Source organism: Rhinolophus sinicus, chromosome 3 (genome assembly GCF_057876585.1).
Source record: "Rhinolophus sinicus isolate RSI-liver-muscle chromosome 3, RSI-T2T, whole genome shotgun sequence".
In the NCBI taxonomy this organism is placed as follows: Eukaryota; Metazoa; Chordata; class Mammalia; order Chiroptera; family Rhinolophidae; genus Rhinolophus; species Rhinolophus sinicus.
Window position 1 is genome coordinate 27958236 of NC_142503.1, and position 14424 is coordinate 27972659.

General features: G+C 37.4%; 1 protein-coding gene across 1 annotated transcript; it reads left to right on the top strand.

Moving 5' to 3' along the window:
* Nucleotides 1-13175, top strand: FBXO4 (F-box protein 4). Its single transcript, XM_019748539.3, has 7 exons — nucleotides 1-291; nucleotides 1530-1765; nucleotides 4086-4306; nucleotides 8256-8331; nucleotides 8442-8617; nucleotides 11604-11779; nucleotides 12794-13175. Exons 1-7 carry the CDS (start codon nucleotides 91-93, stop codon nucleotides 12881-12883), a joined length of 1176 nt encoding a protein of 391 aa, XP_019604098.2. The 5' UTR covers nucleotides 1-90; the 3' UTR covers nucleotides 12884-13175.
* The last annotated feature ends 1249 nt before the right edge of the window (nucleotides 13176-14424 follow it).

Sequence of the window (14424 nt, forward strand, 5' to 3'; positions counted from 1 at the left end):
GGCGGGCGGCGGGCGGCGGGCGGCGGGCGGGCCCCGGAGGCGGACACGTCGGTGTGAACCTGCGGTGATTCACGCGCGGCGCCGGCAGCCATGGCGGGAAGCGAGCCGCGCAGCGGAGGCGTCTCCCCTCAGCCCCATCACAGCGACTGGGGTCGCTTGGAGGCGGCGATCCTCAGCGGCTGGAGGAGTTTCTGGCAGTCGGTGGGCAAGGAGCGGACGGCGCCGAGCGTCCCCCGTGAGGAGGCGGATGAGGAAGTGGATGTGGAGGCCAGTACCCTGACGCGGTTGCCGGTAAGCGTTGGCCGCCCGCCGCGGAGAACCAAGCGGCCGGGCTGGGTGGGGTTCTCGCTCGGGCGACCTCTAGGGGCCTGGGGACCTCCCAGCGCCCCGGTCTGTGTCCGACCTCTTCCCTGCAGCCCTTCCGGGCAGTGTCGTTACCTGGGAGCAACAGTTGACCAGAAACGCCCTGGCGTTGTGTCCGGAGCTCCGCAGCCGGGCCGAAGGTGGCAGCGAAACTCACCTTTAGGGGGCTCCCTGGTATCGAGCCCTCAGGTTTTCAACCCCCAAAACAGGTGTTGGGACTAGGACACCCTGAACGTCAGGTTAAGAAGATACGGAGACCATTCCAGACTTTCTGGTTAGCTTGGGGAAAGCATCCCGTGTTCTCAGCATCCTTTATCCAAAGCTCAGTGTACCGAAACACAGGGCAGTAACGAAAAACACTCAGAGGATATTGCAGCTGTTACCTTAGCATGTACTTCAAGTAACAGAATTTCCACTCATTTGAAAATAAATGACTAAGTTACAAATGCCTCAAGTTACAACAGGCCACAAGAATCATACACATCCTTTATTGTGAAACTTCTCAGGTAGATCGGAAAATGGAGAGGAGAAATTCTTAGAAATTATTAAAATTATGTATCTCACCTGGACTATTGATACCTCCCTCTGACGTCCTTCAGAAATTGAAAACTGCAGGCTTGGAATACCTCCAAGGTTCTCCCCTTTGCAGAACTCTTTGGAGATTAATAGATTTTATAGAGGAACTCAGATGACAGATTTATTCTTTAATGATAAAATCACAAGTTTATCTGCTGGATAAAGGTTTTATGTTAAAGAATAAATTATTTCCTTAAGTAATTTACTCAAATGGTGTGGAAAAACATCCATGAGAAGAAAATGAGCTCATTATTTTGCTTGAAAAACACCAGAACATTGGTTGGTTTTTCAGGAATGTTTTTCAGTGTTTCAGAAATTAAGTGTTCAGTTATGACTCTCTCTTGATGGTAGGAAAATAACTTCAGAATGATATATTTAATTATTAAAAATACTGTTAAGTTGGTTTTTGGTTATCTAATAATTCTTTAATTTTGTAATTTGTCATGATAGATTTGAATAACAAGACAGACTGTTCAGTTGACCTTTGATTTCCCTAGTATAATATAATTTTTTGTAATTGTCAAAAAATGTGCAAAGATTAATTTCCAAATTAGTCATCCCTTTTATCTACTTGCTTTCCTCTGTTTCAGATTGATGTACAGCTGCATATTTTGTCATTTCTTTCACCTCATGATCTGTGTCAGTTGGGAAGTACAAGTCATTATTGGAATGAAACTGTACGAGATCCAATTCTGTGGAGATATTTTCTGTTGCGGGATCTTCCTTCTTGGTCTTCTGTTGACTGGAAGTCTCTTCCTGATCTAGAAATCTTAAAAAAGCCTGTATCTGAGGTCACTGACGGTACATTGTTTGACTACATGGCAGCGTAAGTATATAGTTTAGTGAATTTAAAGAGAAGATATATAATTTGGCTGTATTGCAAGGCAGTAGTACTGCTACTGTGTTTCCCCAAAAATAAGACCTAGCCAGACAATCAGCTCTAATGCATCTTTTGGAGCAAAAATTGATATAAGACCAGGTCTTATTTTACTATTTTACAGTAAAATAATAAAATATAGTATAGTAAAATAGTAAAATAAGACCGGGCTTTATATAATATAATATAATACCAGGTCTTACATTAATTTTTGTTCCAAAAGACGCATTAGAGCTGATTGCCCAGCTAGGTCTTATTTTCGGGGAAACAGGGTACTAATTTGTTTCATAGATTTTGGGTTTAAGTGTCCTTTTGTAAAAATTGGGGGTTAAGTTAAATTACTTCCTTCATGGAACCCTTTCAACTTTCACATTTTGTTATTTCTCTGTGATGCCTGACTAGAGTATTTGAATAATATAGATAGTTCATATGGCAAGAAGTGAAACTCTTCTTAAAAATTTCATTATCCTTAGAACACTTGTCATTTTGTTAAATAGTAAATACTTTTCCATATCCAGAAAAGGAATGGCCAGAGATCAGAGAGCAGTTCTTTGGCAGGAAAGAAAATCATTCTCAAGCTTCTGGGAAATAAGATTTTTGTTACTACCCAAAGCACTAACATCTTCAGATATCATGTAGGTGAGATAATTAATGTTATTGAGCAACTAGATTCTATGAGGGTTGCTTTATGTACATTTATTTAATCCTTGCCTAATACGGAGGTATTATCCATGTGTTGTGGATACGGAATTGAGGTTCAGAGTGGTTATGGGTTTGCCTAAGGTCATATAGCTCATAGGGGCTATTCAGATCGGAACCTCATCATGCTATCTTAAAAATCTAACGTCTTTGGATCTGGATATAACCTGCTTTATTGAAAGCCCCACATTTAAGGCATTGTAAATACAATGAAAAGAATATTTATGCGTTAGTTAAGAATTGTTTTGCTGTGCTAGATTTAGTAGCTACATACAGGATTTTTCTACATATTTAAGTTATTCAGGATATTTCCTTATTCTACTCCAGAAGGCATTATATCAAGTCTTGTGAGACTGCTTGATTAAAAAGCACATTATGTATTGTTACATATAATTTCAACAAGTGCTATGGTACTCTCACTTGGTGGTCATTACCTCTTTATTCTCCCACAACCAACCATAGCATCAAGTGTATCAGATGCTGTGGAACCACATTTTCCCCGGGGATAGTAATAATTGTAGTAACTACCTTTGTGAGCTTAAAAATTATTTCTCATCCTTACAACGCTGGGTTGATTGTTATTGCCTATATAATGCAATTGAAAAAAACTGAAGTTCAGACTATAAGTGGCTTATATAATTAAAGTGGTGAGGCTTGGGCAGATCTACCTAGCTTCAAAATTGTTTTTTTTTTTTACTTAATTTTTGAGTTACAGGATTCCTAAATAAAGATGATTATATTGTTAAGTTAGTAATTGTCTTAACCTTGTTGATTTAGTTAAAGGACTTCAGGTTTTATTTTGACTTGGGTAATTTTGTTGTAATTTTTAGTAACATGTGGAATTGCTAGTTTAGAAATTTGTAGCTATTGAAAAGAACTGAGTTGTTTCTTTTACATGATTCTTAATTTGCTAGGTTATCTGTAAGGACTATTTGAGCCTCCCTGCATACTTAACACTTACTGAAGTGTTACATTTGAGGCTGTTAATAGGAAGTACCTAAGAAATTTGGTTGTATCGGTCCCCTTAGTTATTTCTTTTTTTTAACTGTTAGGGACATTTGTGCCAATTACCTGTGTAGTTTATCTTTAGTGCAATGTTCCTCAATCTTGGCGCTATTGACATTTTGGACCAGATGTTATGGGAACTGTCATGTGCAATGTAGGATGCATCATTCCCGGCCTCTCCCTGCTAGATACCCATAGTACCGCCCCACAACCCCCCTGTTGTGATGTCTCCAGACATTGCCAAAAATTTCCTGGGTGGGGCAGATAGGGGAAGCAAAATCTCCCCAGATTGAGAATCACTGCTCTTGTAGTGGATTTCAACCATTAAAACAAGTGCTAGACCCAGTGTTCCATGAGAGAATCTAAAGGAAAGTTTTTCCTGTCACGGCACTTGGCATACATGTTATAATGGGGTCTGTCCTCCACTGCCTTCCATGAGGATTAGAACTGTATAGTTATTGTAGCCGGTGTGTCTAGCAAATTCTCAATAAATTATAGTTGAGTGAATAACTGGCTTAGTAAGTTTTTTCTGTGTTAATTTTCTAATTGCGACAATTTTATACAGCTATAAAATGTGCTGTCCATATACCAGAAGATCGTCGAAATCTAGCCGTCCTATGTATGGAGCTGTCACCTCATTTTTACACTCGTTGATCATTCAGAATGAACCACGATTTGCTATGTTTGGACCAGGTTTGGAAGAACTGAATACATCTTTGGTGTTGAGTTTGATGTCTTCTGAGGAACTTTGCCCAACAGCTGGCTTGCCTCAGAGGCAGATTGATGGTAATTTTTATATTAATCTACAGTACATAATAATTCAACACTTGGAGTTTGACACTAATGTTAAATAGAAAGTAAGTCATTTTAATTAACTTTTTCATGTTATGAAATTCAATGATTTGGTGAGTGGGAGCCCCCCCCAGTTCCCAATGGACTGAAATAATTAATTTACTTTTTATAAGAGGTAAGCTTCCTCTTATTTCCTCAAGTCTGTGTAATCCAGAATATAAGATTTTGTGAAAGTAAATTGTATGTTGCCAAAATGTTGTATATGTACAGTATGTACCATATTTTAAAAGAATGTTAACAGCGAAAACCATTCAGTATCAATTACGTGCAAAGTACTTTCATATACTATACATTGAAATTTCAAAAAAGCTTAAATTATTACCTTCCCCTTCTTTCTATGGAAAGAAACCAGTAGCAACCATGTAGTTAGTTGCTAAGCAGGATGTATAATAAATATAAATAACAGTATAATCTGGCTTACACTTATTAATTTATTTACAGCACCTATTAGATGCTAAGATGCAGGGATTTAAAACAAGCCACATCAAAAGTCTTTGTCTGCCCTGAAGATACTTGCTCTAGGTGAGGGCAGAGACAAGTGTATAGGTGATTCGAATATAACATAATCAGCTACTGGGTAAAAAGATAAGCGTCAGAGAAGACTCCACATTGAAGAAGATGCCTCACATGAGTCATTAGGATGAGAAGGAGTAGGCAATGAAACAAAAAGGGTAAAAGTATTCTAGGCACAGAACTATTAGGTTGGTGCAAAAGTAATTGCAGTTTAAAAGGTTAAAAATAATTGCAAAAACTGTAGTAACTTTTGCACCAACCTAATACATTTCTAAAAGCACAAAGTTCAGTGTGCATGACACATTTGAAGTAGCTTTGTGTGTCTATAGTGGGGCTAGGTGAGAAGTAGCTTTGTGTGTCTATAGTGGGGCCAGGTGAGAAGGCACTTGTATACCATGCTTATGCCTTTGGAAGCTGTTGAAAGATTTTAAGCTGAGGAGTGAGATGGTCAGATTGCATTTTAGAAAGATCACTCTGGTGCTTTAGTAGGAAATTGATTAGAAGGGTTTGTAAAGACATGTAGAGCCATTAAGAAACCACTATGATATTGTGACAAAAATATGAGGGATATAGAATTAGCAGTAATGAGGGTAATTCCAGGTTTGTGGTGTGGTTTTCATATTGGATAATAGTGCCATTCCCTAGGATAAGGAAACACAGGAAGAGAAAGAGAAGCTTTTGAGGAATCTGTATAGGGAGAATGACAGCCATTCTTTGGAATATGTTGACTTTGTTAATGCCGAGAGATATAAGTACAGCTGCCTGCTGTAAGTAATCCATTTGAATGGAAAGTCTCTTAGGGCAGGAATCTTGTCAGCTTTATTCTTAGCTGTATCTGAGGTGCCATGCACACAGTAGGCACTCCATATATATTTGAAAATATGAATGAACAAATGACTTTGGATTACTTTGTGCATCCAGATTTCAAGAGCAAGATCTGGGCTAGAAATCAAGATTTAGGAATCATTGAGTCCTTATGGACTTGGAAGTTTCTGAGAATGGAGAGGAAGATTGTGAACCAGGGACTGAAATCTTTGGTGACTGTTGGGAGGAAGAGAGTATCAAAGAGAGATTTATAAATCACAAGGTCAAGGAAGTGGAGATGGTACTATAGCTGAATGGTGTGTTTGTCTCAAAGAGATGGAATTGGTGAATAATGGTTAAGACATACTACTGGGGAGTAAAGAGAGCCTTGAGATGTGAGAGAATGAGCAACCTTGCTACTTGAAAGTCAACTGCAAGAGAAGCAGTACTCAGGGGCAGGCCGATTTCAGGTAAGGCCATGAGATGGAAGGAACGCTTCAAGACGAGATTCGGGATATGGGGAAATTTGCTGATTATGAAATGGCAATTTCATTCTCCAAACAGTAGCTGCAGTAATTGTTTGAAAATGTCAATCTAATTATGCCTCAAACCCTGCAAGATCAGGGAGGAACAGAGGGATGGGTCATTGGCAAGATGGTACAGAACAGCATGACGAGCATACTGGGCTGAGGTTAGATGTGTTGAGAGGGTAATCTCTGGAAATCAAACCAATGAAAACAAAGATCATGGTAGAATTTGTTTCTGTGATCTCTTTGGGGGAAGTGTGTGTGTGTGTGGGGGGGGAGTTGTACACCAGACCTTGTGGTTAGAGGAGTCAGTCACTTGGTCTGATCTGCTTGCAGTACCAGCCACCAAAATCTCGGTATATTGTTGCCTGGAATGGTGACATAAGATGGCATGGCTTACTTGGATAACTGTATTGATGATAATGCAGGGACTAGGATATGAAAGATAGAGTTGTCCTAATGAGGCAAGTAGGGGCGGATTATATTAACGTTTTGTTTATCTGAAGAGCAGTGGCTTTGAGAGGAAGAGACATAATTAGATAGGCATTTTTAATGACTCTCCAACTGCTGTCAGAAGAATGGTAGCAGGGGGCAAAAGTGGATGTAGAAACTGGTTTGAAGTGATTGCAGGAGTCTAGGTGAGAGGTAATGACTAAAAGATGGGAGTGAGGATGGAGAGAAATGGAGCGATCTAAGAGGACATTTATGTATCCAAGAGAAGTAGAGCCATGGAAGAAGAGAAGGATCTTCCTGAGAGGCAAGAGGAGAATTAGCCCCTGAATGTTAACACATCCAAACGAAGGAAGAGGTTTAGGAAGAAGGACAACTAACAATGTCGAATGATTCTGATACAAAGTAATAAGAAACTCGTACTATTTAGCACTTGTTATTTACCCGTCACTCTAATAGGACTTTTACATATGTAATCTCTTTTAATGCTTACAAAAATTCTAAGAAGTTTGTATTATTTCTATATTTTGATGACAAAACTGAGGCTTACAAAAACATGGCTAGGGGCCGGCTCGGTGTCTCAGGCGGTTAGAGCTCTGTGCTCCTAACTCCGAAGGCTGCCGGTTCGATTCCCATATGGGCCAGTGGGCTCTCAAGCACAAGGTTGCCAGTTCGATTCCTTGAGTCCTGCAAGAGATGGTGGGCAGTGCCCCTGCAACTAAAATTGAACACGGCTCCTTGACCTGAGCTGCCGCTGAGCTCCCGGATGGCTCAGTTGGTTGGAGCGCATCCTCTCAACCACAAGGTTGCCAGTTCAACTCCCACAAGGTTGCCGGTTCGACTCCCGCAAGGGATGGTGGGCAGCGCCCCCGGCAACTGGACCTGGAGCTGAGCTGCACCGTTCACAACTAAGACTGAAAGGACAACATCTTGAAGCTGAACGGCACCCTCCACAACTAAGATTGAAAGGACAACTTGACTTGGAAAAAAGTCCTGGAAGTACACACTGTTCCCCAATAAAATCCTGTTCCTCTTCCCCAAGAAAACCTAAGGAAAAAAAAAAAAAACCATCGCTATATGTGACAAATTCAAGATTCTAACCCAAGTCTAATTCCAAAAATTGGCCATATTTCCTCAATTTTCTAAATTGCCATTTGGTGACTCCCCACTAATTTAAAACCACTTTTTCAGAGGGGTGAAAAAGTCATTTCATTGATTGTATACATGTAGTGTAAAACTAATGAGAAACATGAAAATGAGTCTTAGTCCTGAGGATAAATAGTAATAGCTGTTATGACACAGCTGCTATGGATATGATAATAAAGTTAATGATGATAGTGATGACGATAGGAAAATGAATGTTATAAGCTTAGCAGTTTTTTGTTCTTGATATTTTTATTACTAATGTGAATGGAAATTGCAAACAGCATCTTTTTTCCAACATGAACATTTCATTCTAAAACTATATGTAACTTGTTAGAATTTTTTGTTTGCTCTTCTTGCTTACACTGGGTACTTTTTTTTTTCAGTTTGATTTTTTGCTGTCTTTATTAATGACTTGTTTTGATAACTGTAATTTTCTCCTTTAGGTATTGGATCAGGAGTCAATTTTCAATTGAGCAATCAACATAAATTCAACATCCTTATATTATATTCAACTACCAGGTAAGGCTACCTACTTGGTGGCTTACCTGAGACATCAGCACTGGAATATTTTTGAAGGATGTAGCCTGTTAGGTGTCTGCTTATCTTTTACATTTATATTTTTCTTGTAGAAAGGAAAGAGATAGAGCAAGAGAAGAGCAAACAAGTGCAGTTAACAAGATGTTCAGTCTACAGAATGAAGGGGATGATCAACTAGGAACCCAGTACAGTGTAATTCCACAAATCCGGAAGGTGTGCGAAGTTGTTGATGGGTTCATCTATGTTGCAAATGCTGAAGCTCATAAAAGTAAGCATTATCTTATTTTCTTTTTAAAAGTACTTTCTTTGCAAAGCAAATGAGAATGTGTTTTTAGGCTTTACTGTGGCTTCTTAAGAATATACTGGTTAATTTTATCAATGTGATTCTATGACCATTCCTGTTAATAGTGGGTTCTTAAACCTTGATGTGCATTATGATCACCTGCGGAGCTTGTTAAACACACAGCTGCCTGATTCCTACCCTCGTGGATTATGACTCATAGATTTGGATTGTTTCTTGGGCATCTGTTTTTTTTAAACAAGCACCTGCAGAATTCTGATGCATACCAAAAATAGATACTATAACTACATAGAATTTTTTTTGTTGTATGCTTCTGCACTTTTTATTGCTGTTTTGACTGCTTCTAGCCGTATTCAAATAATTCATGCAGATAACTGAAAAATTTTACCATTGTTTTAATTATCCAGATAGTAGAGACAAAAAAATCAAAATGAAATGACCATTGTCAAGAGATAAAGCCATCAATGGAACCAGACCCAGAGATCACCTGGATGTTGGCACTCTCAGAAAGGAACATTAAAATAACTATGAATAATATTAAAGAATCTAGTGAAAAAGGTGGACAATATGTGTGAACAGATAGGGATTTTCAGCAGAGAGAAGCTATGAAAGAGTAAAAGGGAAATGCTCAATATGAAAAATATAATAGCAGGTGAACAGTTCCTTCAGTGGACTTATCAACAAAGGAAACCTTCAGTGTACTTGAAGATAGATAAGTTGAAATTATACAAATTAAAACACAAAGAAGAAAAAGAGTAGGAGTGGGGAACAGAGTCTCAAAGAGCTGGGAGAACCTATCAAGTGATCTAACTCGGATCAGCAAACTTTTTCTTGAAGGGCCAGGTAGTAAATATTTTAGACATATGAGCCATGTGATCTCTCAGAGTTACTCAGTTCTGCTGTTATATAGCACAAGAGTAGCCATAGACCATTTGTAAATTAATGAGCATGGGTGTTTTCCAAAAACTTTTATTTATAGAAACAGATCTACAGAATGTAGTATGCCAACCCCTGGTCTAACTTTTGTATATAATTGGAGTCCCAAACTAAGGGAGTAAGAATAGGGAAAAAGAAAATTTGAACACATAATGGCCAAAATTATTTTGAAATTACTAAAAGACAATAAGCCACAGATCCAAGATGCTCAGAGAATGCCAAACCTGATAAATAAAAAACACATCTAGATATATCATAGCGAAACTGATGAAAACCAAAGACAAAGAGAATATCTAAAAGATAGCCGAAGTGAAAGGAAATATCCATATAGAGGGACAAAGATAAGGACAGAGACTTGACAGAATTGCTGTAAGCTAGAAGGCAATGAAGGGAAATCTTTGTAATATTGCAAAGAGGTGAAAATCTTATATCCATTAAGGAAATCTACTAAAAATGAAGGCAAATAAAACCTGAGAAAATTCATTATCAGCAGATGTGTGCTGGAAGAAGTATTAAAAGTAAGCTCTTCAGGCAGGACAATGCAATACGAGTTGGAAAATTGCATCTACAAAAAGAAATGAACTCTGGGATGGAAACAAATAGCTATATATCAAAGCTTTTTTCTCTAATTTTAGTTTAATAATATAATTATATGAAGGAAAATAGTACCTACCAATGTATTGTGGGCAGATGATATTTTTAAGTAAAACATGATAACAATACACAGCATGAAAGGGAAGAAATGGAAATATACTATTACAAGCTTCTTCTATATATGATGTTATGTAATACTACTTAAAGATAGGCTGGTATAAGTTTAAAATGTAAATCCTTGAGCAACCACTAAAAAAAAGTGTAACAGAGGTATAACTAAGTAAGCCAGTAGTGAAGATAAAATGGAATCATTAAAAACTTTAGTCTGTAAGAAGGCAGGAGAAAAGAGAAAAAAGAATAAAGAACAGACGAACAAGTCAAAATCCAAGAGGTCTATGGTAGATTTAAATGTACTGTGTTGATAATTACATTAAATGTTTGTTTTTCTGTTAGCATATAACAGATCATCGCCAACCTAGTGACTTAAACCACCTATTTATTAGCTCACAGTTCTTTGTGTCAGAAGTCTAATCATGGCATGGCCTGGTTCTCAGCTTAGGATCTTACAGGCTGAACTTACAGTATCCGATGGTTGCATCCCTTTCTGGAGGCTCTGGTGGAAATATGCTTCCTAGCTCTCTCAGTTATTTTTTGGCTGAATTCAGTTCCTTAATGTTGTAGGACGGAGGTCCCTGTTTCCTTGCTGGTTATTAGCTGGGGGCTGCTCTCAGCTTCTAGAGGCCATCTTCATTCCTTGTCATGTGACTCCGTCTGTCTTCAAATCCAGTGGAGAATCTCTCACAAGGGAGGAAGAACCTCATTCCTTTTAAGGGCTCACTTGATTAGGTCAGGTTCACTAAGACAATATCCATTTCTTAAAGTCAACTGTGTCTTTTAATACAGCCTAATCACGGCAATGATATTCCATCCTATTTGCAGACTCCCCCCACACTCAAGGGGAAGAGATTATTTAAGAGTGTAAGTCATTGGGGATCATTTTAGAATTCTGCATACCACAGAATGTCAGTGATTTACACACTCCCATGAAAGGCGAAGATTGTCAGTTTGCAGAAAAAAAAGCTACACCCAATTATATGTTTAAATTTTTGAAATTAAAATCTTTGAAGTAAAGGGTAGTGATAGCTACAGAATTTGAGAGGAAAATACATTGAAGTATTTTTGCTTTTAAACTATAGAGACATCTGAATGGTACCGTGATTTTTTTCCCCCTCTGATTTCACCTAAATTTCTACCCTCGTAAGGCTACATAATGTAATTTTATAACAGATCAGCAAATGAACAAAGCAATAGAGATAGTTTGTTACGTAATTTTTTGGTTTCCTTATTTTGCTAATTTTTAATTTTATTATTTTAAAAATCATTGCAAGTAATGCAAATTGAGAGTTTTGACTATATTCCTTAGGACATCAATGGCAAGATGAAATTTCTCGTATTATGGCAATGACAGATCCAGCTTTTGGATCTTCAGAAAGACCAATGCTGGTTTTATCCTGTATTTCTCAAGCAAGTGTAAAAAGAATGCCTTGTTTTTATTTGGCCCATGAGCTGCATCTGAATCATCTAAACCAACCATGGATGGTAAGATCCTTTCATCTCTAGTGAGAAAAATCTTATTTTATATTTCACTCTACTTTTTATTTGATTTTATTCTTTCCTCCTTACCCTCTTTAATGAAATAGCATTCTGAAGTCAGTTTTCATAGCTTAATTGGTGTGAGATATTTGATTGGTGTCAGTAAGTCTCAGCTGATCATTTGCTCCCTCTCTGATCTTTTACGTCACAGCGGATCATTTGCCTCTCCTGTCATGGATATAGTGAGATAGTAATCGGGGATTGTTTATTTTAGATGCCACTGTCATGGTTTTTTCCAGCATTTATGTATTATGCGTTAAGGGCCATCAAAAATACGGATTCCACCTTATAGTTTCTTGCTCTCCAAATTTTCTTTTAACATGGAATCTTTTCATCAAATGAAACCTTACACGAAAGTCCCTAGGTATAATAAAGAAAAATTAATGTTGGAAATACTTTTGCTGAAAAAATTAGAGAATTTTCTTCCTTCTTTCCCCTCTCCATTCCATGAAGCCCTGGAGACTCTTTGGAACACAGCTTGAAAGCTACTAATAAAGGTGTGCCTTCCTGAGTGGTGGGAGTTTTAGCTTACCCTAGGAGGAGGGGCAGACTTAAAGACACATTTTTATCATCATATTTATATTTATAAGGCATCATATTTATCCGCTGACTACCTGGATTCATTCAAAACTGTTTTCCTTTTCAAAGTTGATCTTTTTGGAGGAATTTTTTTTGCCTTATACATACAAACAAGTTATGGAAATGGTGATCTTCCCATGTTCCAAGATAAGTAATAAGCTTCATATTGGTAATAATTATGACATAAGAGATCGTATTTTTTATTTAAGTTCTCTACAAGACAAAACTTGAGTGACTCATCCAAAGTTTACTGGGATTTTTTTAGTGTTTTTGTTTGTTTGTTTGTTTTTGTTTTTGCTTTTTTAGTGTCTACAGAAATGTCCCTCATAAGAGTTTGGACTTAGTTTCCTACCGATAATGGTCTCTCTTATCTGCTCATAGGTCCAGGATACAGAGGCTGAAACTCTAACTGGTTTTTTGAATGGCATTCAGTGGATTCTTGAAGAAGTACAATCCAAGCATGCAAGATGATCATTTTAGACCTTGGGAACTGAAACCATATGACACTTGTTACAAAGGTCGTGATGATGTGGATATTTGCTCAATCAGCTCATTTTGTCCTGCCTTTTTGCAGGTAGGCTTTATATTGGATAGCTGTAGCTGCTGTGTTTTTAACATGATTTTTGCTTTTTACCTTAAATCAATACAAGAAAAAAAGTTGCAGTGCTAGCATTTAGCCCCAAAATGAACCCTTTAAGATTTTTTTGATAATTTTTATATTTTCTGTCTTTTTTTTTAAAATATTAAAGTCTATACAAAACAAGTTTGTGGCTCTCATTCTTTGTGGCTTCTGTTCTTTTCAGTTCAAAGATAGCCCTAGTGGGGAATAACAAATTTGCTAAGCTTTCTATAGGTTCTTTTCAAGGGTCCTTAAATGGTTATCAGACAAGAAATTTTTATCTATTTTTAATAAATATATTGCTTAAAGACTAGAATATTCTGGAATGGCATTTAATATTATGGCCATACAATTTCTGTTTTTTTCTGAAACAGTAGAAATTAACTTTATATCATATTTAATACTAATTCAGTGAAAATAAATTTTCCTGGAAGTTCTTGATATTTTCAAGTAATTTTGAAAGCTCATAAGGTACTAAAACCAAATTTTATTTCATACTCACAGAGAAAACATTCCAGAGATTCACAAGGTCCTATGACCTCCCCCTCACAAAGTGCTTGCACTTGGCAGAGGAAACATTACAGCCCTCCTATCTCATTGGAAATGTGGAATTTTAAGATTATAATAAAAATAGTATGTTTTATGGTGCTGCCCCCAAGATAATAGCCTTCATCCCATGAGTGGGTGCTGTTCCAAAGAAGGGAGCCCCCACATCCCAGGTACACTTACCCAGAATGTAGCTTCAGCAACTTGTAGTTGGGGGCAGGATGAGAAGCACTGACATCTTGCTCCTCCCAGGAAGTCATGGCGAAGCAATCCTGTTTCCTGGGTTGCTGTAGTCTAGATTGGAGTTTCCATCTTGCTGAGTTGAAGGAGGGAAACTAGAGTGAGTCTTAGTTAAAATCCCAGAGAGCCTTGCTGTTAATTGCGTGTTAGTGGATTTTTTTTTTTTAATGTTTCTTCATTTGCAGTATGCTCTTAGTACCACATAAATATGATTGTTTTATTTTCCCAATGAATTGGCCCTCTTATAATTGTGAAATGTCCTTCTTTTTGCTGATTATACTCATTGTCTTGAAATCCATTCTCTAATATTAATATAACCACTTCAGCTATATATATATATATATAGCTATATTGGTACATCTTTTCTATTCATAGTCAACTTGAATCTGTATTGTAAGTGTATCTTTTGTAAGTAGAGTATAATAAATCTTGTTTTTTTCTCTTCTGGCAATACCTACATTTTAATTAGAATGTTTAGACCACTTAATGTGATTATTGATATGATTGGGTTAAGATCTACCATTTTATTGTTGTTGTTTTTTTATTTTTCCCTTCTTCACCATGTTGTTTCTCCATTCCTTCTTTCCTGTCTATTTTGGATTATTTT

What these genes read in the sequence shown, in the direction of transcription:
- FBXO4 (XM_019748539.3), top strand. Translation starts at nt 91, where the DNA reads ATGGCGGGAAGCGAGCCGCGCAGCGGAGGCGTCTCCCCTCAGCCCCAT. An exon ending in GTACCCTGACGCGGTTGCCG is followed by an intron (nt 292 to 1,529) that starts GTAAGCGTTGGC and finishes CCTCTGTTTCAG; the next exon opens with ATTGATGTACAGCTGCATAT. An exon ending in GCCTCAGAGGCAGATTGATG is followed by an intron (nt 4,307 to 8,255) that starts GTAATTTTTATA and finishes TTTCTCCTTTAG; the next exon opens with GTATTGGATCAGGAGTCAAT.